The sequence below is a fragment of the Vespa crabro genome, chromosome 1 (genome assembly GCF_910589235.1).
Source record: "Vespa crabro chromosome 1, iyVesCrab1.2, whole genome shotgun sequence".
Classification (NCBI taxonomy): domain Eukaryota; kingdom Metazoa; phylum Arthropoda; class Insecta; order Hymenoptera; family Vespidae; genus Vespa; species Vespa crabro.
Genome location: NC_060955.1, coordinates 17,479,490 through 17,505,868, shown reverse-complemented (window position 1 = coordinate 17,505,868; position 26,379 = coordinate 17,479,490). Strand labels below are relative to the sequence as shown.

The following is a 26,379-nucleotide window of genomic DNA, read 5'->3' as shown; positions in this document are numbered from 1 at the left end:
CTTTTTTTTTTCTCTTTTTTCTCTCTTTTTCTTCTTTTGTCTCTTAATAACGATTATAACGTTTGTTCAATTTTAAACCCACATTAAGTTGGCAATCCAGATTAAGTTGGCATTTTCCAGTTTGCAAAGTTGTCAAACGAGAGAGACTACTAGAATCGCACATTGATCATATAATAATCATACAATATATGATATTTGCATATATTATATTCCTCAGTTATTTATCTTTCGTGTGACATGTTGTTACTAACTCGTCGCATATCGTATTTTCTGATATTAATGATCAGAGATGAAATATATGTATGAATTTGTGTTATGTAGAGTTAATTTATTTAGATCGCTGTTTCGTAAATCTTTTCTTTTTTTTTTCTTTTTTTCTTTTTTTCTTTTTTTTCTTTTTTTCTTTTTATTTTTATCGATTGAAAATAGCCGAAAAAAGTTAATGAAAAATCAATATAAAGCGACAATAGGATATTTTTCTAATAAATTTTTCAAGATACGGATAATTTTTATATTTTCATTCTAATATCAGATTAATGTTCTGACTAAAAGTTTCATGAAATCATTGTGAACGCTAGCGTTTAAAATAAATTCACTGGTTGGCAATAACATCAGCAAGTAATTTCTTCGAATGAAAATGTCGTTTTGCGGCGACAAATAAAAGATCTTAAAGGACATTTAATAATCCTTTCGACTACGACTGCACTAATAGCTTCTCTTGTAAAATGAGAAAGAAAGTCAAATGGAAAAAGAGAAAAAAAAAAGCTTGATTTGCATTGAAGACGATCTTGCGTTTACTTTGATGCTCGGAATTGACGACTTACGTTAATGGCACAAAAGAAATCACATAGGAATTGAAAAAGCGTTGCAACGATAATAAAGATGAAAGATACATAAAATGAAACTCGTAATTGTTTACTTTGTAGCCATTGTTATCATTCAGAGAAATAAAATAAAATGATTCATTACATCTTTATAAATATTACATTTCATTGTAATTCGAATAAACGATTACATTTTACATTCTTTTTGAGAATAATATATTTCAAAATATATTTTAATTATCGACTATGGTAAATCAGCATTAATTATATATTAAATGTGTACGCGATTTTATTTATCGAATTGTTAACGTTTCAACGTTTCTGATCAAATTGAAAAATACTTTCAACGATATAAAACGAACGAAACGAACAAACGAACTTTCATGCAATACTTAAGAACGTGCTAGTGATAACTCAGAGCTTGCTTTAATATAGGGGAGTGGGTGGAGGGGGGAGGGAACATTTTCAAGCCCTATTTTTATTTATTCTCAAGCGAGTGTCGATAGAAACTGGTGTTTGAAAATCGATGACCTATATGGCAAGCAAGTCTTATTGAGAACATTTACTATGAAGTCATTCCATTTCCACATACGATACGTATGCTTTGTCCATTCACCATTCGTATTTCTAAATGTCGGATGTTGTTTAAAGATCTGTAATACATCCTTAAAAGAAATATTCATAAATGTAAGAAAGTATCTTCGTCAAAGATCCTTTTACATTTTAGAAGAACTTAACAAAGCGTTATCCAGATAGAAAACAAAAGGAAAAAAAAATTTGATTCTATGCTTAAAACATTAAAAAGAGAATAGAAAGTAGGAAGTAAGTTGAAGAAAACAATTTTATGGATCTATTCCCATTTTTTCCTTTTTATTTAACGATAAAAACATTCGAAAGGATCGGACCTACGACTACGAATCTCGCTTCTTTAATAATAAATGCATCTCGGTAGAGGACTTACTTCGCATACCAAAAACCTTTGAATATTTTAAGTTAACGTTGCACGCGAACGAGCGGGCGTGCGAGAAAGACGCAGAAACGTGCCATGAAAGATGCATAAACGCACGTTCGATCTTCCATAAGATGCTGTGTCTCGTGCTCGTATTACGTGCTCGCTAAATGTAAGCACGATTTTTGAAAAAATACAAACATTTTGTAGCGCCCGTCTATATTTACGTATTTGATGACGTGAATATTTGAAGAAGGAAAGAAAATAATAATAATAATAATAATAAAAAAAAAAAAAATGAAAAAGAAAAAGAGCTAAGGAGAAAAAAGATTTCGTGTCACGAACGTCAATAAAGGACACGACTGTTCGAGACGGGAGCTCTTTAATAACTTCTCACGAAATGCCGAGCATACTTTTGATGGAATTACTTCGAAACTCGCGACGAAAGAGTGGAATTTTAAATAAATAAGTTTCCAAGCGGATCTGGACCAGAAGGTAGACGCTGCCTTTGTCATAGATTCGTCGCAAAGTATTCCTTCTACTGCAGAAATTTTTATTTCCTGATTTAGTGCTTTTCATTCGGTATAGACGAAGATGGAAAATATATATATATATATATATATATATATATATATATATATATATATCGTGCGACGATTTTCATCGCCGTAAAATCAGATTAGATTTCTTTATTCTGAAAATATCTGAAAAGGATATCTAAAAAAAAAAAAAAAAAGAAAAAAAAAGAAACAAAAAATCTTGACCTTTATAAATCTCAAAAAAGAAAGAAAGAAAAATTTTTTTCGTCGTTTATAATACTCTCATACTAACTTTTTTTTTTCTTCTGATATCGAATGTCGATAAATATTATCCGTTAAGAATTATCTAAAGTGTGACGAAATGCTCAAAGGATAAACTTATTTTACGACGTTGTTTTTTTAGGACTATTGTACGTAGATAGATACGATAGAAGGTCAGACCGTAAGCCGTTATATCTTTCAAATTGCCTGCTGGTTTTCCACCCACCTTTCTTGGACCTTTTAAAAAGAGAAGAAAAACGATACACACACACTCACACACAAGCGCGCACGCGCATATCCTTTGTATATGTATATATGTATATATATGTACCTATATGTGTCGTCAACCTTTTTCTTCTTTTAGTCTCTCTCCATCTATTTCTATCCTCCTCAGACTTTCCTAGTCGAAGCTTTGGAAATTTCTAAAGAGAACCCATCTTCACAAGCAAAGAGGGAGAGGGAGAAAGAGAGAAAGAGAGAGGGAGAGATAAATAGATAGAGGAGAAACAGATATCTTTCGTTCAAGCGCGTTCAAATTTAGCGGGGATTTATGGAGATGAAGCCAAATAAGATTGAGCTCGATTCGAAGCACGTTGACGGATATTTGGTATTTTCGCGAAGCTCGAATTTTCTCTCCGTTCTTACCTTTTTCCTTCTTCTGTTACTTCTCCCTTCTCGAATTTATTGATCCATTCCTTTTTATTTTCTTTTTTTTCTTTATTGAAGAGCGATTACAAGAACAATAGCCGACAAAACGATTTTGTAAAAAATTTCTTCGCAAATATTCAATTACATTTAATTGTTGTTTAATTTTCAATAAAGAATGCATAAATAATTCTATCGTGATATTTGAAAAAGTATAGAAATATATCATATTTTATCTTTAGGTAGATTATTTAAGCAGCAAGACAACTTTATCTTTATTTTCCTATTTTCCTTCGTTCCTTCGTTCGTTTCTTTTCTTTAATTTCTTTTTTTTTTCTTTTTTCTTTCTTTTTTTTTCTTTTTTTTTTCAATTTAACGAGATACCATGAGACCTTCATTAATTTAAGACGCAATGAATCTATTGTAAAGAAGGAATTCACATTGGTTTATCAGATTCCTTTTCTGCATTCGTTTAATGACGTCTCTCGGATATAATAAGAGTACGTCAACCTTCACTATGGCGAAACCACGTGTGCTAGGTGCCTTTTTCTTGGTTTAATGTCGCGTCACGGATAGAGAAAAGGAAAAGCTACATCTTGGCCTGGGGTAAGGCCGAACAAAAGATGTGGATTCCGTCATCTCCGGAGAAATAGGAAGGAAAAGTTTCTAGTAAAAGGAAAAGAGGAAGGAGAAACTTAAAGAAAAACGGAGATACAAAAAGAGAAAAAAAGAAAGAAAGAACGAAAGAAAGAAAGAAAAAGAAAAAGAGAGAGACAGAGAGAGAAAGAGAGAGAGGGAGAGAGAGAGAGAGAAAGAGAGAGAAATGAACGAGGGTCTCCTTTGGGAGATTTCTCGTACGTATGATGAGAGAATTCAGTCTCTCTCTCTCTCTCTTTCTTTCTTTTTCTTTCTCTAGTGAATCATTCGCTAATGAATTACTAGCATTTTAGACGTACAACGCTAAGTTTTAAAGAAAGAAAGATAAAAAAAGAGAGAAAGAAATAAGGCGGTGGGTTAGAAGAAAGGATTTGTATTATGTCGCACAAAGAGGAACGTCCTTCTGACGTTTCGACGATACGTTTGATATCACGCCATGAGATAAAGGAAAACCGGTTAATTGGCTTCACCCTAGGGAATATACCGGATACAAAGTATATCTTACGATTTTGTTAGCTACGTGAAATGTGGTCGCACTGGGACGTTCGAGTATATCTTTTACTTCGAACGACGAGATTAGTCTTCTGAGATTATTTTGAAACTAGCCCGTAAAAACTGACCGTATACGTGACTTAATAATATTCTTCTTCGTGCAATAAAGACATACATTTGTGAGAATTATTGGTTAATCACAAGAATGATATCTTTAATAATTTGTAACATTCCTAATTAGATGGTAATGTTTAAAATGTTATATGATTGTTTGTTGCGTGTAAGTAATATGTATGATAAAATAAAATGATCGAAGAAAACAAAAAAAGAATTATTAAAATTGTTGTATCCCTAGGATAAAATTGAATTATAAATCGCGTTATTAATTTTTTTCACAAACTTATCTGTTTTTAATCTTGACGATAGGTATAATAATATTTTCTTGGACACGAAAATATCAACTTTTCCTTCGATGTTCATGAACCAATGAGAAGATCTCGCTCGAAATAACCGCGCTTGGATCGAAATTGTAAAAATGCTTATCGAATTCAACCAAGTGTAAGTGGCAGAGCCAATTTCGATTTTCAAGAGAAATCGTAAGAAGACGGTGTTGTCGAAGAGCCGAGCTAGAAAATCGATTGGTTCTGTGCGAGCTAACATATCAACGTATCTCGAGATTACATAGGGTATACGTAATTATACGTTTACACGGCACACATATATACATATGTATGTGAAATTTTGTAGTTAAAAAATTTTATCCTGACGATTCTTAATCGAGGAATAAAGTCATCAACGTGAAACGCAGCAGTTCTTGTTCGAAAGTTCTTTTTCTTTTTTTTTTTTCTTTTTTTTTTCTTTTTTTTTTCTTTTTTATACCTACAGAAGATGAAAGAATTAGGATGCAAAGAAAAGAGGAGAAAATTTTTACTTCGTTTCGTCCGTGCGTTCGCGAACACTGATTGGTAATAAAGTACGAACATGATCGAAGCAGGTCAAGATGTTCGTTTATCGGGAGTAAAAGAAGGGGAAGCAATAGAATAGAGAGAGAGAGAGAGAGAGAGAGAGAGAGAGAGAGAGAGAGAGAAAGAGAGAATGGGGAAGCCAATAAGAATCCGATACTCATTTCTATAGATAGGAGAAATTCGAATTTTCAGTCGATTCTTTGGAAGAAGCTTTTTATTCGTTTATAGCATATTTTATTTTACCATTTAGACTTTTACTTCCCTTTTTAAAATCACTTCATCTGTGGCAAGTGACGATCGATCTGTTGGGCACGTTGGTAGGTATCATTGGAAATTCAATTTTTATTTAAAATCCACGAGGCAAATCGTCGCGACTTAATGGTTGCGGTTCGTTGTGAAGTAGGAGCTAATTAATGTTATCAACTAGTTTAACAAATTGCCAGTGACGATCTCTCGTTCCGAAAAATAAATAACCAAGGACGAATTAAACGTACACATGGAATAAAAATTTATTTTCTCTCTCTCTCTCTCTCTCTCTCTCTCTCTCTCTCTCTCTCTCCCTCTTTCTTCGTTCGTCATATAACGCAGTTTGGTTAGAGAATTACTCGTTAGAATATGGTTCGAGTAAAGAAAATAAAAGAAAGAAAAGAAAAAAAGAACGGTACATTGTAATGATAGGAAAATACTGGTCGTAACCGATAATTGTAGTAGAATTTTCAATGATATGGTTATTACCACCCATACTAAGCTCCAACCACTACAAGACCTAATATTAACTTTAATGATTATACAATGCCCGTTTCAAATATCGTAATTGTTATGTCAACGATCATACAAATTTCAAGGACGATATTTATTACTATGTAATTAATCCTAACAGCTTATTAAGCGTATAATAATATGGTATAAAATATATTCAAGCAAAAAAAATTATTTCGATTAAAATCATTAAGAAGTTTTATGTAAAGTAACAATTCGTTAAGAATTGTTTTAAAAGATAATCGTTTTTTTTTATCCCAATATCTTTTCTTTACGAATAGACTAAAATCTATATCGATTCTTTATAAAGAGAAAAAAAAAAGAAAAGAAAAGAAAACCAAGCATCTAGCCTAAAATACGTACTTCGCAGCTATGCATCTTCTCAAGGATTACAGCGATAATCTATTCATCCGATAGATTTCCCGTGATCAATCACCGCATGGAGTATGGTAAAGTATAGTTAAACCGCGAGTCAACGACCATCGTCGTTTATCTTCATTCGAGCTACGAGAGAACGAGCTTGACGGGCTGGTGCATGAAAGATGGAGAGAGAACGAAGGAGAAAGATAAAGACAGCGAGACAGCGAGAGAGAGAGAGAGAGGAAGAGAACAAGAGAGAAAGATATGAATGGAAGATGAAGAACAAAAGCCGAAACCAGAAAAAAAAACTTGACCATACCTATTATATATATATATTTTGTATTACAAAAAATTAAATAATTTTTATCCTTGCCCAATTTTTTTTCCCCTTTCTTTCCGTTCAACTCACAATCGATAATCGTCACGTATCTATTACGACATATTTCATTCGGAAATTGAGAAAAATCTTAACTTCATTGTGTTAATTTATTAATAAAATTATTTAGAGATGTTAATCGATAGTATTAGAGATGTTAATCGATAGATCGGAAAGTATACATTTTAAGAAATTATAACGACGCGTTTGTAAAAAAAAAAGTACTTACTTTTTTAATATATTTCTTTGTTTTTCGTTATACAGAAGGATATGAAAAAAATTTCATAATGTCCTTCCAATGTTCGACGCTTTTACAATTCTCGCAAAAAAGGACAAAAGTTAAAGCGATGAAAGCAAAGGTCAAGTCGAGAGATACGTTCCACTGACCGATGAATTCCGATTTCTCTTAAAATTCCTTTTACCACGACTGCTTCCCAAAGCGAACCAGTGAATTCGAAATAAAAAGAAGGAATATGAATAGTTGTGACACGTAGGTATCGCGAGTGCGCGTTAGGAGGTCCACAGGTCCACTTGGGAGATATATTCCACGCGGGTGCTTTCAGAACGAAATAAAATCTTTTTCCAGTTCGACCGAGCTGCTCGAAAATATGATGCCATTCCTATGTTCAAGATAATAAGGCAATGTGAAATTTCTAGGTATGTACGTCGGAATAATAATGCATTATATTGTATTATATTTTATAATAAATATATAATACAATGTATGTTACATGAGAGTTTATATAAAAATTAAATTGTTCTCAAACATGGGAATGCAAATTTTCAATAATATTTTTTTTCTGTTTAATCAACGATCATTTAATATCGGAATTTAATATTAACGCATTTGTATATGAATTTCTACGTTTGAAAGGTTTAATCAATTATTCAAAAGGAATAGGAGATTGAAGGAGAGAAAAAAAAAATAAAATAAAGAGGAAGAGGGAATTAAAGCAGACGAGTAATAGATTGGACCGAAAGCCAAATAATTCCCGAAACAAATTATGAAGTGAATTCCGTTTGCGAACGTTAAGCCCTATGTGAAAGTCGGATTTTAAAGGATGTCAATGGTATTATCGAATCGTCGGATAATTCCATCAAATGCGATGGAGATTTTCCTTCGTATTTCTTTGAAAATTTCTTTTTCTCATTATTTATCCTCTTCGTTTTACTGGCTAAAGTTCGAAAAATATTAAAAGCTTTTAAACAATCGATAATATATTGCAATGGGACAACTCAAATAATCGTTCATTTTATCAAGAAAGAATCTTAATATATATAAATATCGAAAAAAATGATATATATATATATATATATATATATATATATATATATATATATATATATATATTTCCAGATAAATCTTATTTAAAGATATCAAAAATCGTAAATAATCTCGAAGACATTTATCGTATTCCCAAGGTATCTTCTTCTTCTTTTCTTTTACGTTTAAAGGGCACAAGGGTGACGAATGCCTCGGGGCAAATGGAAGCTAACGTTAACTGTACGAAAAGCCAAAAGCATCCCTTTCTTTTTCATGCCCGAAACCCGCTGTGCACGGCGCCGCCCATTGCCTACGCTCTGGCATAATCTTTGGCTATGTCTGCCAGCAACGTGTCTGGAAACCCCTTGTCTTTATATTTCTCTCTTTCTCTTTCTCTCTCTCTCTCTCTCTCTTTTTCTTTTACCCCCCACTCTTTCACTTGCCAGGTTCGCCTTAGCGAAGACACTTTTAAAAAGAAGCTACCACCGCAAAAACGTTCTTGCATACAAATGCGACAATTTTCCTTCTCTCTTTTCTTCTCTCTATCTTTTTCCTTTCGACATTTCACATCCTTTTACTACTTTAAAAATGAAAACGTTCCTACGAGTCCCGTCTTATTAATAACTATTAATCTATTTAATAACAACTTATTTCTATTTATTATCAATAATGATTTTCTTTCTAATCACGCGTCCCTTTGATCTTTTTCGTTATAGTTAAGAATTCATTATAAGATAAGATTAATCTATAATGTGGCAATGTCTCATGCTGTAATACTTTTAGGAACTTATCAGAGAAGCGATGGAGGAAAGAATAATGGCAGAAAGCAATATCGAAATCCTATAATGGCGGAAGGAAGTAAAAAGAGCAAAGAGAAAACAACGAGCAACGATCGTCAACTATCCGTACGATTTATTTATAGAAAATCTATTTTTTCGTTTTTTTTTTTTTTTTGAACGTTACATAGAAAAAAAGATATAAGATCGATTAATCTAATCTATTCTTTCTCATATTGAAATATACGAAATAATTTTAAGTTACTAATCGTAACTAATTTCTAACCAGAATTATATTACAAACACGATTCGAAATATGGATATCAAATAATTCGAATCATTGTCCTCTAGAGAAATACTTTGTCGGTTTATATTATTTTCTTTATATACATACATTAAAATTTTTCTTGCAGAAAGTTTCGTAGTTTTATACGAACAAAAAGATATTAATTATGTCACATTTCAAACAAAATATCAATTCAAAACGAAAAACGTCTCGACGATTTTCATATTTAGTTGCCTTAATAATCTCACTAAATGAAAACAGAAAATTATCAACAATAAAACACGAAACTTAACTCGTTGAAATTTACTCTAAGTAGAGGAATTGCGAAATTGGTTTATTGCATAATCGATTTTCACGAATTTCTAATGGCACATTCCGATCCACCGATTTATAGCGAAATAGCTATTATCCGGAAAATGATATGAAACGTACGATCACACTTACGATGTTAATGCTATCGCCAACACATTAATAAAAATTTCACTTTAACGTTAACTAGGTACTCGAATATTCAGGCTGTTATATTCATCATGTTGCTCTCGACGAAGCCCTTCCACGGTCATTTCATGATGTTATACGGTCTACTAATTTACCGTGCGCAATTTACCCTGCGTTACGCGACACACCTAATAAATGATTCTTGTAACTGGACTGTATACCCAAAAACCGAGAAATGCCTCGTTCACCCGGCATATTCGCGATATTATAAATGTTCGCAAAGTGGACGATAATTTCACCCGATAGCCAGTAAAAGTACTATTCCAATGTGACTGCTATCGAATTCTTCGTGTATGATTACCAGTAATCGATATACTCTATTTGTTGCTTTTCTTCAAAATCTTTTGAGGTCATCTAATAAATATCTTAATTAAAAAAAAAAAAAAAAAAAAAAAAATTTGTAATTAGAAACATTACATCGATAATATTCAATTAATAATCATATGCATTCGAATCGAAGGGCAAAGGATAAAAATAAAAAATCCCCATTTTCGACACTTCGACCAAACGAATACGATTTTCAGCATGTACGAGATAGAATTCTATCGTGCACGCGATCTTTGTTTCAAGAACGATTTTTCCATTGCTGCGAGGTCGTATCCACTTTCTCCTCGTTTTTTGTTTCCCCTACTTCGATACCCCGAGCGTCGCCTCTGGGGATGGTTCATAGATGGAAGGGGAAAGGCAAAGAGAGAAATAACAGAGGAGGAAAAATAGAAGGAAGGAAAAAGAAAAGTCTGTTGGTGGTTCGTGGACTCGTTTCATTTGAATAGAATCCAAGCGATAACGCCCCTCGGCGGCATACCCGTTAAGCACCGACCACCAACGACAAACCGAACACCACAACCTCGGGTCGCTGTTGTTACTAACGACGGCGACAACAACGATAACGACAACGATGACGACTACGACGACGACGACGACGACGACGACGACGACGACGACGACGACGACGATGACGACGATGAGGAAGTGGAAGGATGACAAGCACGTCTAGTTTTCCCGGGGGCGATGCGCCTGGAAAATGCGAACGAACGGACCGAAGAAGGAAAGAAAACATCGGTCTCGTCAACTCCCAGCAACCAGAAACGACAAGCAAAAGCGACATAGTAGTTTGTCGGGGCCAACCTTCTCTTCTTTTTCCCATACTATCCAACCGACCTCGTTCCTTATTATTCCTCTTCGTTGAAACAACAATTTCGTTGAAATTTCTTTTGGCGTTTTACTTATCACCATCACCACCACCATCTACCACCACTACCATCATCATCTACCACCACTACCACCACCATCTTCATCTTTCAAATTTATTGTCGGGTATTCAGCTTTCATTTTTATTTTTCACCAATCTTCTATATAGTGAACAATAGCGAAAGAGAAAAGAGGTTGGAAACGTTAGAACGAAATTCCGAGAGAAATTTATCGGGGACGTGCTTGTTCACGAGAAATATACGTTCATGGTGTATTTCTACCTAGAAGACAATAGCCGTCGTCGCAATAGCCTCGTTCGAAATCTCCTATCGTCCAACTTTGATCATCAGTTTGTCCGAAACTCCATTTTGACAGACACCCTCTATATTTCCCAAAATAATGTACGTAGACGTTTAGATACGTTTAGGGAGTGATCGACGACGATTGGGACGACATTAGCTTGATTGAAACATCAACCTCCCGGACTTCGGATAGTTTAACACTTCTACGATGCGTTTCAACTCGAATGTAAATGGATTAAGAAAAGGCTAGAAAGGGGTCATGGTTCTATGGAGATTTAAGTTATCAGAAAAGAGGTAGAAACATTTTCGCAATTCTTTTTTCTCTCTCTCTCTCTCTCTCTCTTTCTCGAATGAACGAATGCAGCTAACTTCTATTTTCCCTTTTTCGCTTAGTAAAAGTAGTGAGACAACTGTGACGTCTCTGTCACTGTTACTTGTCTTCGTTTTCGTTTTCAGTGAAATACGATGCAATATTTGTGCGAGAGTAACACCGTGAGTCACGGTACGATGACGAAAGAAAGAAAAAAAAAAAAAAGAAAAAAGAAAAGAAAACAAAAAGAAGAGGAAAAAAATAGGAAACAAAAAAGAAAGAAAAAGAAAAGAAGTAGGTACCATAGAAGGAAAAGGATGACGACGTCGTTTCTACTAGAAAGCAAATAAAGAAATGCCACCTTTTATCTCGCGAATGACAATGCTTCGGATCGATGCGTTTGACTGTCGCTATGAGAATTCCACGGCTTCTTTGGAATTTTCTCTTTTGCTTCTTTCTCCTCCTCTTTCTCCTCCTCACTACCAATCCCCTCCATATCCTCTCCTCCTTTATCTTCCTCGCGTTCCCTCGTTTTTCTACGCCGGTGAATGTAATGCCGCTCGATCTCGATTACACGTTCCGATTTTCCGAGCAACGACGTTTCATCCTCTCCAATCAGCTTTGTAAGAATTTCCTTAGAAAGCAAGAGTCACGATCCACCTTTTCAAAGATTCCTCCCAGTTGAAATATATTCATCATCCATTTCACTTCTAAAGTCACGATTACTTTAATGAGAACGTAAGTACCTCATGAGAATTAGAGGATCGATCTACCATGGCATTCTTGGTTTTACAATTCCCAAAAATACATTTTTCAATGTTAAATTTAATATGAATTTATTTTGATATGTCGTTTTACTATTGAATAATATTAGTAACACGTTTATTATCTCTTCAATGATAACGTGGATATTATTTTATCTGATAAGCGATACATCGTTTTCAATTATTCTGAGAAAATAATCGAGAACGATTATATAATAGTATACCGCCGTTTATGGTTCTATTTGCCGTCACAGTGAACACGCCACAATGATAATATCGTATGCAGATGGAAGCTATTAGATTGTGACACAAAGGGTACGGGGAAAACGACTAGGACTCGAAACTGTACCGAGTTGAATTTGTAGTGGGTAAGGAAGAGAAGGTGGGGGAGTTTTTCAACTCGTATACGAAGACGATTTCGACCTTAGCAATGGGATGAGGAAGAACTTGGAAATGGAAGCGCAAATTGGTTGAATAATGTGTAATAAATCGATATTCATAAGTTGCTCGCTCGAAGGCATAACAATCTCAAATTTTGATTGAAAATATAATACTATCAGCAATATTCATATTAGAATATCAATTGTCCTTTTTAAAATGTTATTCGTATTTTTTACGTTGAATCATACGATTAGATTGTCAAAGTGAAATTATTTGAATAGTTTTTGTTACAAAAATGCAAGGTAAAAACAAAAAAAAAAGGAACAAGAAAAAAAATTTCGAAAGCAAGCAAATTCATTGGTTTTTCAAAATTCGATTCTTTTTTCCTTTTTTATTAACTAACTCTTTTCTCTTTCACTTTTTTTTCTGTATTTCTTTTTTTTTTTTAAACTGTTACACGTTACACAAACGACTCTGGTCAACTGTGCCAATTATAACTGCATGTCGGAAAAACTTTTACATGCATTCCAGCATGTGATAGAACAAAAAACCATCCACACCTGATTTCGGTATACTGCATATGTACAGTTTGTAACTTTTTTTTTTATCTTACGCTTCACGAGAATGAGATTCCGAGCTTTGGTTTTATAGTAAATATGATATAAATATTTCCTTTTCTTCTTATTTTCTTCAAAAATTTCACAAAATTTTAGTTATTCAATTTACATAATGAACCGTTTATTTGTTCTTGAATATTTAAAACAAAACATATTTCAAAAAGTTCATTCAGTTTTTACGAATTTTATTCATTCAGTTTTACGAAAAAATATTTGAATTGTATATTTGTTATATATATATATATATATATATACAACTAATATTGCAACACATGGAATTCGATAAATCATTTTTTCCATAAAAAAAATATTATGAATTTCTCAATCGGAAAAGTTACATCCATTCAATGCTTTCGTGATAAACTGCTTATCTTGAAACAAACTTATAAAATATTTGAACTGCAGTAACTGACAGTAACGAGCATTCTTTTTCTTTATTTTCTTCTTGCCAGTTCTTCGTTAGTATTGGAATAAGTTTCGAAAATGGTCGTTGACAGTGTTTACCCCCTCCCTCGTAAAAGGAGTTAAGAAAATCCTCTTACGCGCTTGAAACGCACACGGCATGATTTACGACGAAGCTTTCGATGAAAGTTTCATGAAATAACAGCTGCAGATACGAGAAGATCGGTAAATACGAACTGTAATAGTTACTAAGTGAACAATTTATGACAAATTTCTTCCTTTCCTCTTTTCCTTTTTTTGCCCTCTATTGTTTTTTTTTCTTTTTTTATACAATACTTTTTAATGAAGTACAAAATTTAGGAATAAGAAAAATTTAAAAACTTTTGTTCCATTCATATTAAAACAATCGTCAATTGAATAATTAGCATAGAAAGTAAATTATTTAAAATAACAAATTGGTTACAAATTATATATTCAAAACTATATATGATAAAACAAAAAGAAAGATAAGAAAGACGTACGACTTTCCAAAAGTAATATCAAAATGATTCGACAAAATGTATATTTAAATGTCGTATAATTAACTTGAAAACTTTGACAGTTTCTCAGAATCTATATATTCCAAATTATACAATAGTCGAAATAGAAGACATAGACGATCGTACGAAGGTATGTTTGAAAATGAATATATAAACTCGAATACCATTCGACTTCGAACACGTTGGAATATCGAATATTGAATGTCTACGAATGTTCGAGAAATATAAAATAACGTCTGAATCGATTTTCCGATAAAATATTCTGGAAACAGACGATGGTGAGTACTTGAATCGGATCGACGGATAACTACGATCGAAGGATAGAATAATTAAAGTCGATTTCGTGAATCAGGTGGAAAGAAAAGGAAAAAGGGGAGAGGGATTGAGCTTTAATCTTGTGACTGAAATGATGGCATGAAATGATGGTTAAAGAAGTCCCGATTCGTTTATATTCATCAAAGACTCGTAATAAAACGTAGATTCAATTACTTATCTTATGAAGGAGAGGAGGGAGGGGGTGGGGGGAAGAAGATATTATACATACGCGTACGTCTGGAACTAGAGTTAGAATGTAGTAGTACCACTCAACGGATGTTCCATCGGACATGAAGATAAGAGGACACCAGGTCGAATAAATCGCAGAGAATGGCGATGGCAATGGTAGTGAGCCAACGTTCGTTCGCATAAATTGAACGTGACTGCCGGGCGCGTGTCAGCATTATCGTGGCACTTGCCGTTAACCGGGATTAATATTCCGAGTCGACTAATAATCCAAGATATTCATACTTGAGCGCGTACTCGGGCAATACTCGGCGTACATTGAAACGAACGAACGCGAACCATACTCTCTATACATTCGCCTAACTGTTCCGTAACACAAGCTTGAAACATAATTATGATCCAACGATGAAAATTAGAAGCACATGTTACATTGTTAAAGTAAAAGAGGGAGAGAGATAGATAGAGAGAGAGAGGAGAGAGAGAGAGAGAGAGAGAGAGAGAGAGATCTATCGTCAATCTCTTTAATAAAGAACGATAATTGCGAACGTAACCAACTACTTACTCTTTTCTATTGTTACCATCGACAATTGTAACGTTTGATTTTAATCGAATATTAACACTAGAACTGGAGGAAATCAATGATTTGATTCGACAAACAATCCTCTTTTTGTAAATCTCATACGATATGAATTTATTATTTATATAAAGTTTTTCAAATATAGATAGAATCAATGTCATTTCGTCATAATGCGTGAAAATTTGTATTCAGTCGTTACCTAGTCTCTCTCTCTCTCTCTCTCTCTCTCTCTCTCTCTCTTTTTCTCTCTCTCTCTCTCTCTCTCTCTCTCCCTGTATTCATAAATTCAACAGATTAATAACAGATAAACGATATCACGCGCTTTTGAATTATTTAGAGTTAGATAAAATTCGATTTGTTTCCACGTATACAATTCGTTTTATTAGTATATACATATTACATAAGGCAATTTTGTTGAGAATATAATAAACCTGCTGGATACGGCAAACATAAAAGACATTGTCGTTTGAATATATTTGTAATAAAGTTTACATAAGGGAATTAATACGAGCATGACCGATATCACGTTGCATGTAATATTTGTGGATAAAATATTTTCAATTGTTTAACAACCATTAACACGTACCTGAAGTTATAACCTGTTACAAATAAGTATTTACGTACTATGCTATGGCAAATTATCTTCGACATTTTAGATCGTAATATTCGAATAAACGAATGGATTAATCGAACGACAGTGGCTTTTATTAATCGACAGAGAGTTTATTTCTCTCTCTCTTTTTTTTTTCTTTTTGTAATTTTGTCAATCCTCAATGAATAAACGAATTCAACTCCATTATGTTCCAGATTTACGATTTTATCGGTTAGAACGAAAAAAAAAAAAAAAAAAAAAAAAAAAAGAAAAAAACATGAAAGAAAAGACATAATTAATAATACGATTCATTAATATTACAATGATATAATAACGTTAGAAGATATATACACTATACCGATAAAATGATCAGATTTATTAGCATGAAATTTAACGAAGAAAGGTGTCGGTCGTATTGTCCGTTGAGTCACTTCTCGTTTGTAAATCAACGAAGCGTTTTAAACTGGGTAGGAACATCGCGCGTGCAACTGAATTCTCGCTATTAATTTGTCGTTGGGCGCAAATGAAATGCGCATTGCGCTCGACGGAGCGTAATTCACGAGGCAGAATTAATGTATCGCCGGGAAGGCTTCAGGAACCTTTCTCTGCTTAATTGCATTACGGCGGTTCGACGCCGGCTGATTTAATACTTTACATTTAATTTCAGAAGGGCGGCGAGGCATACTGGATACGAGAAAAGAGTCTTCATTTGCATAGCCACGTAAAGTATTGTTAGTCGATCGAGGAAGAACACGTTCCTTTTGTAAATCGATTGTTATTCGTCAAAGTTAACTAAAGTCTTCCATTTTTTCGATCGAATGAAGATCTTTATAATCGATATTCTTCTCTCTCTCTCTCTCTAGAGAGAGAAAAAGAGAGAGAGAGAGAGAGAGAGAGAGAGAGACGCTATTAGATGAATTTTTATTTTAAACAAAATTTAATACAATCAAGAAATTATTTCTAATATCAAATTGATTATTAAGATTGGAAACAATGAGTATAAAAAATTGGAGCAAAGAAATGATTATGAAAAATCCTGTGGTCTTGTTAATAACACCGAAACACATTGATTAGTCTCTCTTTCTTTCTCTCTCTCTCTCTCTCTCTCTCTCTCTTTCTATCATATTCCATTCACTTTTTTGAGTTTCATCTTTTTTTTACTTTTGCGCAAAATCAATACACTTCTCGACAAAGAGCGCGAAAGAGTGAACATGCTCGTATCATTCTTTTTTCGTATAGCAAGCTCGTCCGCGTGTACTATGTTTCCTTTCGTTCATTTTTTTTTTTTTTTAAAGAGCGCTTGATAAATGGGAACTCGATAACACGGAATCCAGAGTCTCTCTCTCTCTCTCTCTCTCTCTCTCTCTCTCTCTCTCTCTCTCTCTCAGACTCTCTATTTTTTCTCTTCTTTTTTCCTTTTTTTTTTTTAGAGCAGATTCGCCTGGAAGCCCGAGGCTCTATAGTCCTCTCTTTTTCTCTCTACTTCGACATTCCTTCCTTTGTTACATCGGACTATTACTCATAACGGGCGCAATCGGTATTTACGAAGACTATGTCGAGCGATTCTACGCGATACCAAAGTCATAACAGTTAAAAGCTCTTGATCGTCCGTGCGAACATCCTGATGAAAAGATTAAAACATAATCTTTCGATTCTGTTCCCTTGGAATCGTTCCTCCCGTTGAATCATTCGATTATTTATTAAATCGAGGATTACCATTTCGATAACTTTATATCACATTTTTATATTTATAGAATGTATTATTGTTGTTATTGTTGTTGTTATTATTATTGCATTTTAATCGTTAACAGTTTCTACTTTCATCTAAATTTATTAACGTGTATATATATATATATATTTTTTTTTTTATATAACAAATTGTTAAGCAACTTTTACGAGTAGGTGGAGAATCTGTTTTTAAGATCCGCATTTGTAAATGGATTGTTTATAACAACTTCTTTTTCTTGTAAAAAATTGTAAGCTGGTTATTAACGATGGTTAATAATTTAAATAATAAAAAAGAAAATTGCTTTTTAATATGGTCTTTGTTCGAAGTCTCTATGAAGTTCTGGATATATTCTCACGAAAAGAAAATATATTTGCATGACCCATTGACCCATATAATATCTTTAAAAAAGAGCATCGAAATAGTGGCCTACATAAATTCCACAAAATTTTATTCTACGTTAACGATATAAACAATTTCTTTTTTCATTTACTACGATCAGTATATCAGTTGTTTCTTAGATTACGAATGACAAATCTTCGAACGTTATATCTTCGAAATGAAAAGTCGTGAAATAAATGAAGATAAAAAAACTGCCCTCTATCTATCTCCACGTAATTAAATATTATCGATATAACGAGATCGATTTTGTTGATATTTCTCACGAAGAATTTACGGAATTGATTTACTTTGACATAACTCCAATTATTTAAAAAATGTATCTTTTTATATTATTATATAATTTCTTAAATAATAATGCAATTATTATAATGTAATTACCTCGAAGATATCGTAAATCGAGATCTCTCGAGAATTTGACGTTCTATTCATTTAGTTTGTTCATTATTATTATCAAACGTGAATTAATTAATGTGTTCTCGTAATATGATGTTTCAACCTTACCTATGTACATATATACATACGTACATACATAAATACATATATATATATATATATATGTGTGTGTGTGTGTATGGATATAGAATGTAGTTTATGCGAATTTATTTTTCTCCATTCCAACTTCTTGTTTCGCACCGGTAGCAGTGTTATATGAGATCTTTTTCCCTTTTCGAATCTATATGCATCCCCATGGAAAAGGTTTCCAGGACCATATTGTATTTTCAATAACTCACCTTTTTCTACTCGCCGTAGAAACGGCGACCAATGCTTCTGGCTCGGGCAGAACTAGCAACACCGGCGCCATCCAATTTATTCGCTTACAAAGGAATTTCAGATCTCGTTTTCGATTACCATGTCAACGACACGAGCGATTTTGCGTACTGGTTACATCGCTACGAATCGAGGAGATATAACTCGCATCTACTTTCAAATCCCAACGGATATACCATCTTCAATTTGCTTTTATATCAATGATATTATGGTACGGTCGTAATAACACCGAAGAAAATATCATTAATTCATCTTCCACATTTTTTTTTTCATTTCCCGATTGATCCATAGACGATTAAAAAAAAAAAAAAAAAAAAAAAAAAGGAAAACAAAAAACAAAAGAGAGAATTGTTTAGCATTAGAAAGAAATTAAGCATTTAGATACTTTATAGATCCAAGTTGATTTGATTTTTTTTTTCTTTTCTTCTTTTTTCTTTTTCTTTTATAATCTCGAAAAGTTCAGAACATATTATACGAGAATAACCATGCGAGAGATAAAAGAGTATGCACATAAGTACGCGTATAATGTAACTTTATACATAAAACTTGCAAAGAAAACATAGATTTCATGAACCCTCGATCGAAGAAGGTATTGGCTGTATTCCAATTTTTCATAGCTATAACTCCAAAAAGAGTTATATATTAAAGTTGATGTTTAAGAAATATTTGTAGTCACTTCTTTGTAGACTCGATTTATCGGATGGTAACTGTTCCAAAGATAAGAAAAGACGCATTTGAATTTAAATCGAAGTTTAATCGATTGATATCCAATTATTATCATGAAAAATTTATTCGAATTATCTGATCTGATTATTTTAATGATTATAATTAAAAGTACTAACAATAAAATAAGATAAAAGGATGTTCTTGAAATTACAATAGATAGAAGCGATTCGAGAGACTACAAAAAGCAATCAATGGAAAATGGTATATACAGTGTGTGTGTGTGTGTGTGTGTGTGTGTGTGTGTGTATAAGTATATACAGATAAAAAATCGTTTTCAACGTGAATCGAAAGATCGACGAAATTCATACGCGATGTTGAGGAAATAATCGCACAAAGCTTTTTACGCTTTAGAAGTTATGGTTAAAGAACCGTTATTGAAATTCCCCATAACATCTCTACGATCGAAGAGAAAAGCGATTTTCTTTTATTAAACTCTTTCTATACCGTAAGAATATTAAAATAAATTCCATCTGGATTTCAGTGAATTTTCATTGTATTTATGAAAAATTGTTTTCTATTACGGGAATAATTACGGGAAGAAAACACAAAAACAGGCAAACAAGAAATATGACGAAAATAAATTACAATTTATGTTTTGCTTTTTCCATTATTTGCTTCCTTTCTTTCATTCATTCTTCAACTGATAAATTGACATGAGAAAATTGACATTGGTAATGCGTTGAAAAAAATAAAAAATAAAAAGAAATCGACAAAAACGAAATACTAAAGTATTTGCAAACGAATGATTTAACGAATGCATATTGAAATGACTGATTTTAAATTGAAATAAATAAATATATTATAGATACGAATGTTGCTAATCAATTTTAACATAAATCATTTTCCTTATATCGAATTTAGTTTCTGAGATATTCGTGCATTAAACTTTTCACGATAATAAGAACATAAGGAACTCCCACTGGTCGTGCATAATAAATGACCCGAAACCATCGCCATAATATATCGCGAAAGCCATTTAGAACTTTCATATATTAGCGATGGGATTCGATCAAGTTTACGTAAGGTTCAAATTAAACATGATGAAATCATGTATAATATACCTGGAGATTAGGTGGGCAGTGATCCAGAAGTTCCAACATGTGCCTGATGTTCTGTGCGTCCTGTATCACGAAGTTCAACTCCATGTCGAATTCTCCGCCCACGAGCTGTAAACAGAAAAAAAAAATTAATAAATCGCACGTAATTATTTATGTATAAATAATAGAAAAAAAAAATATATATCTATATATATATATATATATAGAAATCAATAGTGTATAATTAATATGTTCTCTACATTCTCATAAATAATTTTTGTATAAGTTAAAAACATGAAAAAAAAGGGAAATATTTTTCGAAAGAAACTCTCTGACGAAACTATCGATTCATATCTACATGCGATTGGATATCTCGGAGATGCAGCATTTTCAGGCTTCAATTCGGACCTGTCCTTGCATACATATCGTATAGTAGATTTCCAGTCGAATTCGGAGATCGAGCACTATATATTTCCTGGCTTACTTGTACGTAAACTGATTTATAAAAGAATTTTTTGGCATAACTGAGCCGCGACAGTTACTCGGAATTTATAAAACTTTCTATATAAATTCGGATATGATAAAAGGATCATGTAAAGCTCTTAAAGTAAAATTCTACTAATTTCGATTTTAATAAAATCTATTTTGAGAACATTTCATTAAGTCAAAAAAAAACAATATATATATATATATATATATATATATATATATATATATATATATAAAAGAACAAAAGAAAAAAATTTCATAAACTTATCGGTTGATTTCATTAGAAAACATTAACAAGTTCGTGAAAGTTTCTTTTGGCGTCATTAATAAATTAAATATTTGTACTGATTGTAAATTCTTTATGACCAGATATCAAAGAGACGGACATAGGATAAAACATATCCGCACTTTATGAGGATGAGAGGCGACGAGTTTTACGTTTATTGGTCGCTGATAAAAAAAAAGAAAGAAAATGGAAAGAGAGAGAGAGAGAGAGAGAGAGAGAGAGAGAGAGAGAGAGAGAGAGAGAGAGAGAGAGAGAGAATGTATGCGTAGAGTATAAAACGTTACGCATAAATAAAGACAAATACGAAAGCAATTGCTGCCATTTTCATGGAGTTCAATGTTGAATGGAAAAACATATCCATTCTAAAAACGCAATTTCGTGTATCGATAAATGAAAAGATTCTTAAAAAAGAAAATATAAAAGGAAAGAAGAGGATCCGGTCTTTGTTTTACTTTTTATTATTGTCACTATTATTATTATTATTATTATTATTATTAATATTATTATTATTATTATTATTATTATTATTATTATTATTATTATAATTTTTTTTTTGTAGTTTCAAAGGATACTTAAAAAAACAAGATATTTCCGCATTGGAGTAATAACGCTAAACTCGAATGCGACTCCTTGTTCCGTCTATATTTTCTTTCACGGTCAACAAACTTGGAATGTTAGAGACAACTTATATATCCGTTGCGCCACTGTTTCTTCCAATAAATTTCATTTAATGTTTCTTCGAACGATATTTCTCTCTCTCTCTCTCTCTCTCTCTCTCTCTCTCTCTCTCTCTTTCTTTCTCTCTTTTTCTTTCTTCTTCTCTTTGTAAGTTTAATGCAGATACAATAAAATATTACAACAGATTTAACATAAACAAAATTAGTTTTATTTATGAGTTCGAAAATATCTTTGCATTATCGACGCGATTAATTTTTAAATTTAATTTAAGAATATTTATTATTATATTGAATATGAGACATCTGAGTTCAAACTATTTAAAGTTCGTCATTATTAAATACAATAAAATTGAGTCAGTCGAATTTGTATGACTATTTTTGTTCGAAATGGCTTATATGCTATATTGTCAAACCGGAAATACTCGACAGGGAGACCGTAATTTCCGGGAAAGTATCTCATGCCTTTATTCCACGATGAACCTTCTGCCGAATGTTCTATCTTACTCTCCTATTCTCTCTCATCGAAGTTTGCTTCCCTTTTCCCTTTGTTAACACGCACACACACACTCACGTGTACACACCCACATACAAACATGCTTCTATGTCGGTTGCTGCTAACTTCGATAACTTTTACGATCGGCGACGAATGGTAACGACGTCATCTCTTCTCGAAACGAATCCTCGTAACGATAATTTCGAGTAGTGCGATAGGGTACAGTAAAACAACTGGCACTGTTTTTTTTTTATTTTTTATCCCCTTCACGTCACTGCTCTACTTCCATCTTTATTACGGAGACTGATAAACGTTCTATTTATCTCGGATTTTAAATGTAATATCTTAATTGTAAAAGTAATAATAATTTCGAATATTTAGAGTAGAATAATAAAATGGAAAGTAAATTTTTAAATGATTAAAATTTTATCCTTACGGTAGAAAGTTATTTGACGATATATTAATAATATCTGATAAAATGAAAGTAATATTGAGAAAATGCTTCGCGTGAAATTAAAATCGATTTTTTTTTTTTATTCGATTTATTCAGATTTACCGCAACATTTACATTGTTTATTCTTTTTAAATTAAGAAAAAAATATCGATTGGTTCTCATGAGTGTATGATGTAGTAAGACGGTGTGAAAATTCGACGGATGCTCGAAGTATAACAAAAATTCGTGAAAACTGAAACCTACACAGAAGAAATTGGCTTGTAAGGATTTGAAGGACAAATCCACTGGTAGGATGATGCGTGTTTTGAAAATCCACGTTGTCACGTAGGTACACTTTGCGAAAATCTTTCATCCCCTTGGGTAAAATAAGTCTCGTCTCACGAGTAAAAGGGTCGACGGCTATCGACTATAAGGGTGGTACAAAGTATGACGCCTTCGTGATTAGGTAAGAAAATAAAGGGTGTTGCCGGTGGTACTTGAAATGAAAGGAGTCTCGGCCAGCTATGAAGAAAATTAATTAACGTACTGCAATTTCTTTTTCCTTTGCCGAGATTGCGATAAAGAAAGAATCGCAAAAGTCATTTATAAATTTATTTATTAATTATCAGTGTTCTTATAAAATTATATATATATATATATTTCTTTATATAATTATATATATATATATGTATATATATATATATATATATAAAAGTTTATAAAAAAAATTATTTCTCATTATTTGTCTTGTTATCTTTTTCTTTTTTCTTTGGAAAAAAAACAAAAAAAAAAGAGAAAATATTTCTCTTTTAACGCAAAATATATACATAGATATTCTTTTTCTTATTTTATTATTACAAAAATTCTAATTTCGTATTCGTATCTCCGTGTTTTCTTCGTGAAATAATATAACGCTTCAAACAGTAAATAAAGACAAATCAAACAAAGTGTGAGAGCTTCTTATAGAATTTCACTCGCGCATGATGCACATACACATACACACACACACACACACACACACACACACACACACACACACACGAAGATAGAAATACGCAACAGTTGTGAAGCATATATACTTACACAAACTTTCTATGGGATAGGCAAGTTCACAAAATCTCAAGTATCAGTTAATGTTGTCCGTTTACTCTAAAGCGTTTATCTTTGCATTGTTTACATTATAACAAAAACGGATTTCACTCAGAGTGTGACTCATGATTAAAGAAGATTTATAGTTTTAAACAACGTTTAATAGAATTAATCGTTCCCGTCAAATTCTATTAATAGATTTTGACTATTAAAAATACGACTAGATTTTACAACAGATTTATTATAGCACTTAATTAAAAAATTATTCAATAATTGATAAAAGAAATGTGAAAAAATGCATAAACATTTAGTTATCGCGCTATTAAAAGTTACAATCGTATTCAATTTCTTTTTCCTTCTATAGTAAAAAAAAAGAAAGCTCGATTTAATTTATTGACTTTTGAGAGTTCAATAAATTACGAGAAACTTCGAAAAGTAATAAGTTACTTTCCATTCAGTATTTTACAAAGAGAGTCCTTCATCGAGACTTGAAGTATGTAACTATGGTCAAAAAAAAAAAAAAAAAAAAAAAAAGAAAAAAAAAGAAAGAAAAAAAAGAAACAAAGAAAAATAATAATATATGCAGATGCATAATCTTAACGATAAAGCGATAAGATCTCGTCACCTTATCGAAGTTTAAAGAGCTGAGGGCGTAGTCGAAGTTTATCGGAAAATCGATATGCCTCTTGTTCGAAGGAGTTCCCGGTGGTATTTGAAAACCGATAGAAACTCCGTTCGCGCTGTTCACGCGGAAAGTCTCGATCGAGTTACTTCAAAGGCGTTTCGCAGCTTGTTTGCGCGGTTTGAAAGCTTTTCAATTGCCTCTCGAGAATGTATAACACCTGAACGCGTCAAACGCAAATCTCAGCACTTTATACGTTATGCCATAGGATTCGTGGCTATAACCGAAGAAAATTGTCTGTAACGCTTTCTTTTGTCTCAAGTATTATCTTCACTCGATCTTTTTGTGGATTGCGATATGATTCCACTCGAAACACGAAGGAACAACGACTTTCTTAAATCGCAAAATGGAACTCTATAACAATCGATAGTTTTTCATGAAATTGAACGTATCTTTTTTTTCTTTTTCGTGCGAAATGAATATTTCTTATAAGAGAAAAGAAAAAATCGATAAAAATGGCGAATCTGAAACGGCGAAAAATATAATAAATTCTTTCGATGGAAATGAAAAAACAATAATGATCTAAGATAACATTGTCTTTCGCAACACTCGAAACATAGACAAACCTATAATAGCAAATGCAATGATACAAATATCACGTATATATAGACGTACATATATATATGTATATATACATATACGTATGTAACATCAGACTATTACAAAGCAATCACTAACCTTTGATCTATGGGCTTCAAATAGCTTTGGAGTTACACCAATGTATATCGTTGATTTTCGCATATATAGAACGAATTATGACCGTATTTGTCTTGCAGTGAATCATCGTCATTGTATTCAAACATTAGTTTGAAGTAAATTAATAGTGATACACCTAATTAAGGAAAGGAAAATAACAACGAATACGATTATCTATCTTATGTCGATCTTCTTCTTCGACTCTTCTTTTATTGAAATAATGTCATAATAGTGTTATATCACATGGAAATACGATATATATATATATATATATATATATATATATATATATATATATATATATTCAATGAAACGAAAGGAAAGTTTTACCTTCGAGATATACATTATGATCTTCGTTAGAGCACATCGAGCGATAGGAAGAACGAACAATAGTATAAGGAGTTATAGTTCATGGATAGAGTCGAGGACTTTGCACGATATGTCGCGACGAAGACAACGATCTGGATAGCGTAGTTTGGAATCGAGTATTATTGACGAGAGAGACAGAGACAGACAGACAGACAGACAGAGAGAGAGAGAGAGAGAGAGAGAGAGAGAGAGAGAGAGAGAGAGAGAGAGAGAGATTGAAGGAGAGAAGCCAGTGGTCCGTTTCTGGTAGGATGGATAGGATGCTGCTGACGTATACCAGAGCGATCTCAACCGCACGACGTATTTACCCGGGGATATGGTCGATCCGCATCGAGAGATCCGTTGCATGCCGTACGACAGCCATGAGTGTACGTGTATGTGTGCTAACAATAAGAGAGGGAGGGAGAGAGAGAGAGAGAGAGAGAGAGAGAGAGAGAGAGAGAGTGAGTTAGTCGATCGATCGACCATGAGGTCGAGATTTTGTCTTGAACGTATTTACATGTTGACATGAGGAATACGAATACATGTCTTGTTTCACGAATCTCTGACTCTCTGTGACAAGCGAAAGGAACCGTGATATAATCGACAAGAGAGAGAGAGAGAGAGAGAGCGAGAGAGAGAGAGAAAGAGAGAACGATCGATTCGAATCTATAATGCACGCCTGAAGCATATGATTCGT

At 32.8% G+C, this 26,379-nt stretch overlaps 1 protein-coding gene across 12 annotated transcripts in view; it reads right to left on the bottom strand.

Annotated features, from left to right (window-relative positions):
• The window catches only part of LOC124432458 (neurobeachin), a 306,785-nt gene that overhangs the window by 109,883 nt on the left and 170,523 nt on the right, over positions 1-26,379 (bottom strand). For all 12 annotated transcript variants that reach the window (XM_046981638.1, XM_046981476.1, XM_046981673.1 and 9 more), the window contains exon 2: positions 20,511-20,615. In XM_046981638.1, coding sequence (XP_046837594.1) covers positions 20,511-20,615 — 105 coding nt within the window. The remainder of the gene's footprint in view (positions 1-20,510; positions 20,616-26,379) is intronic.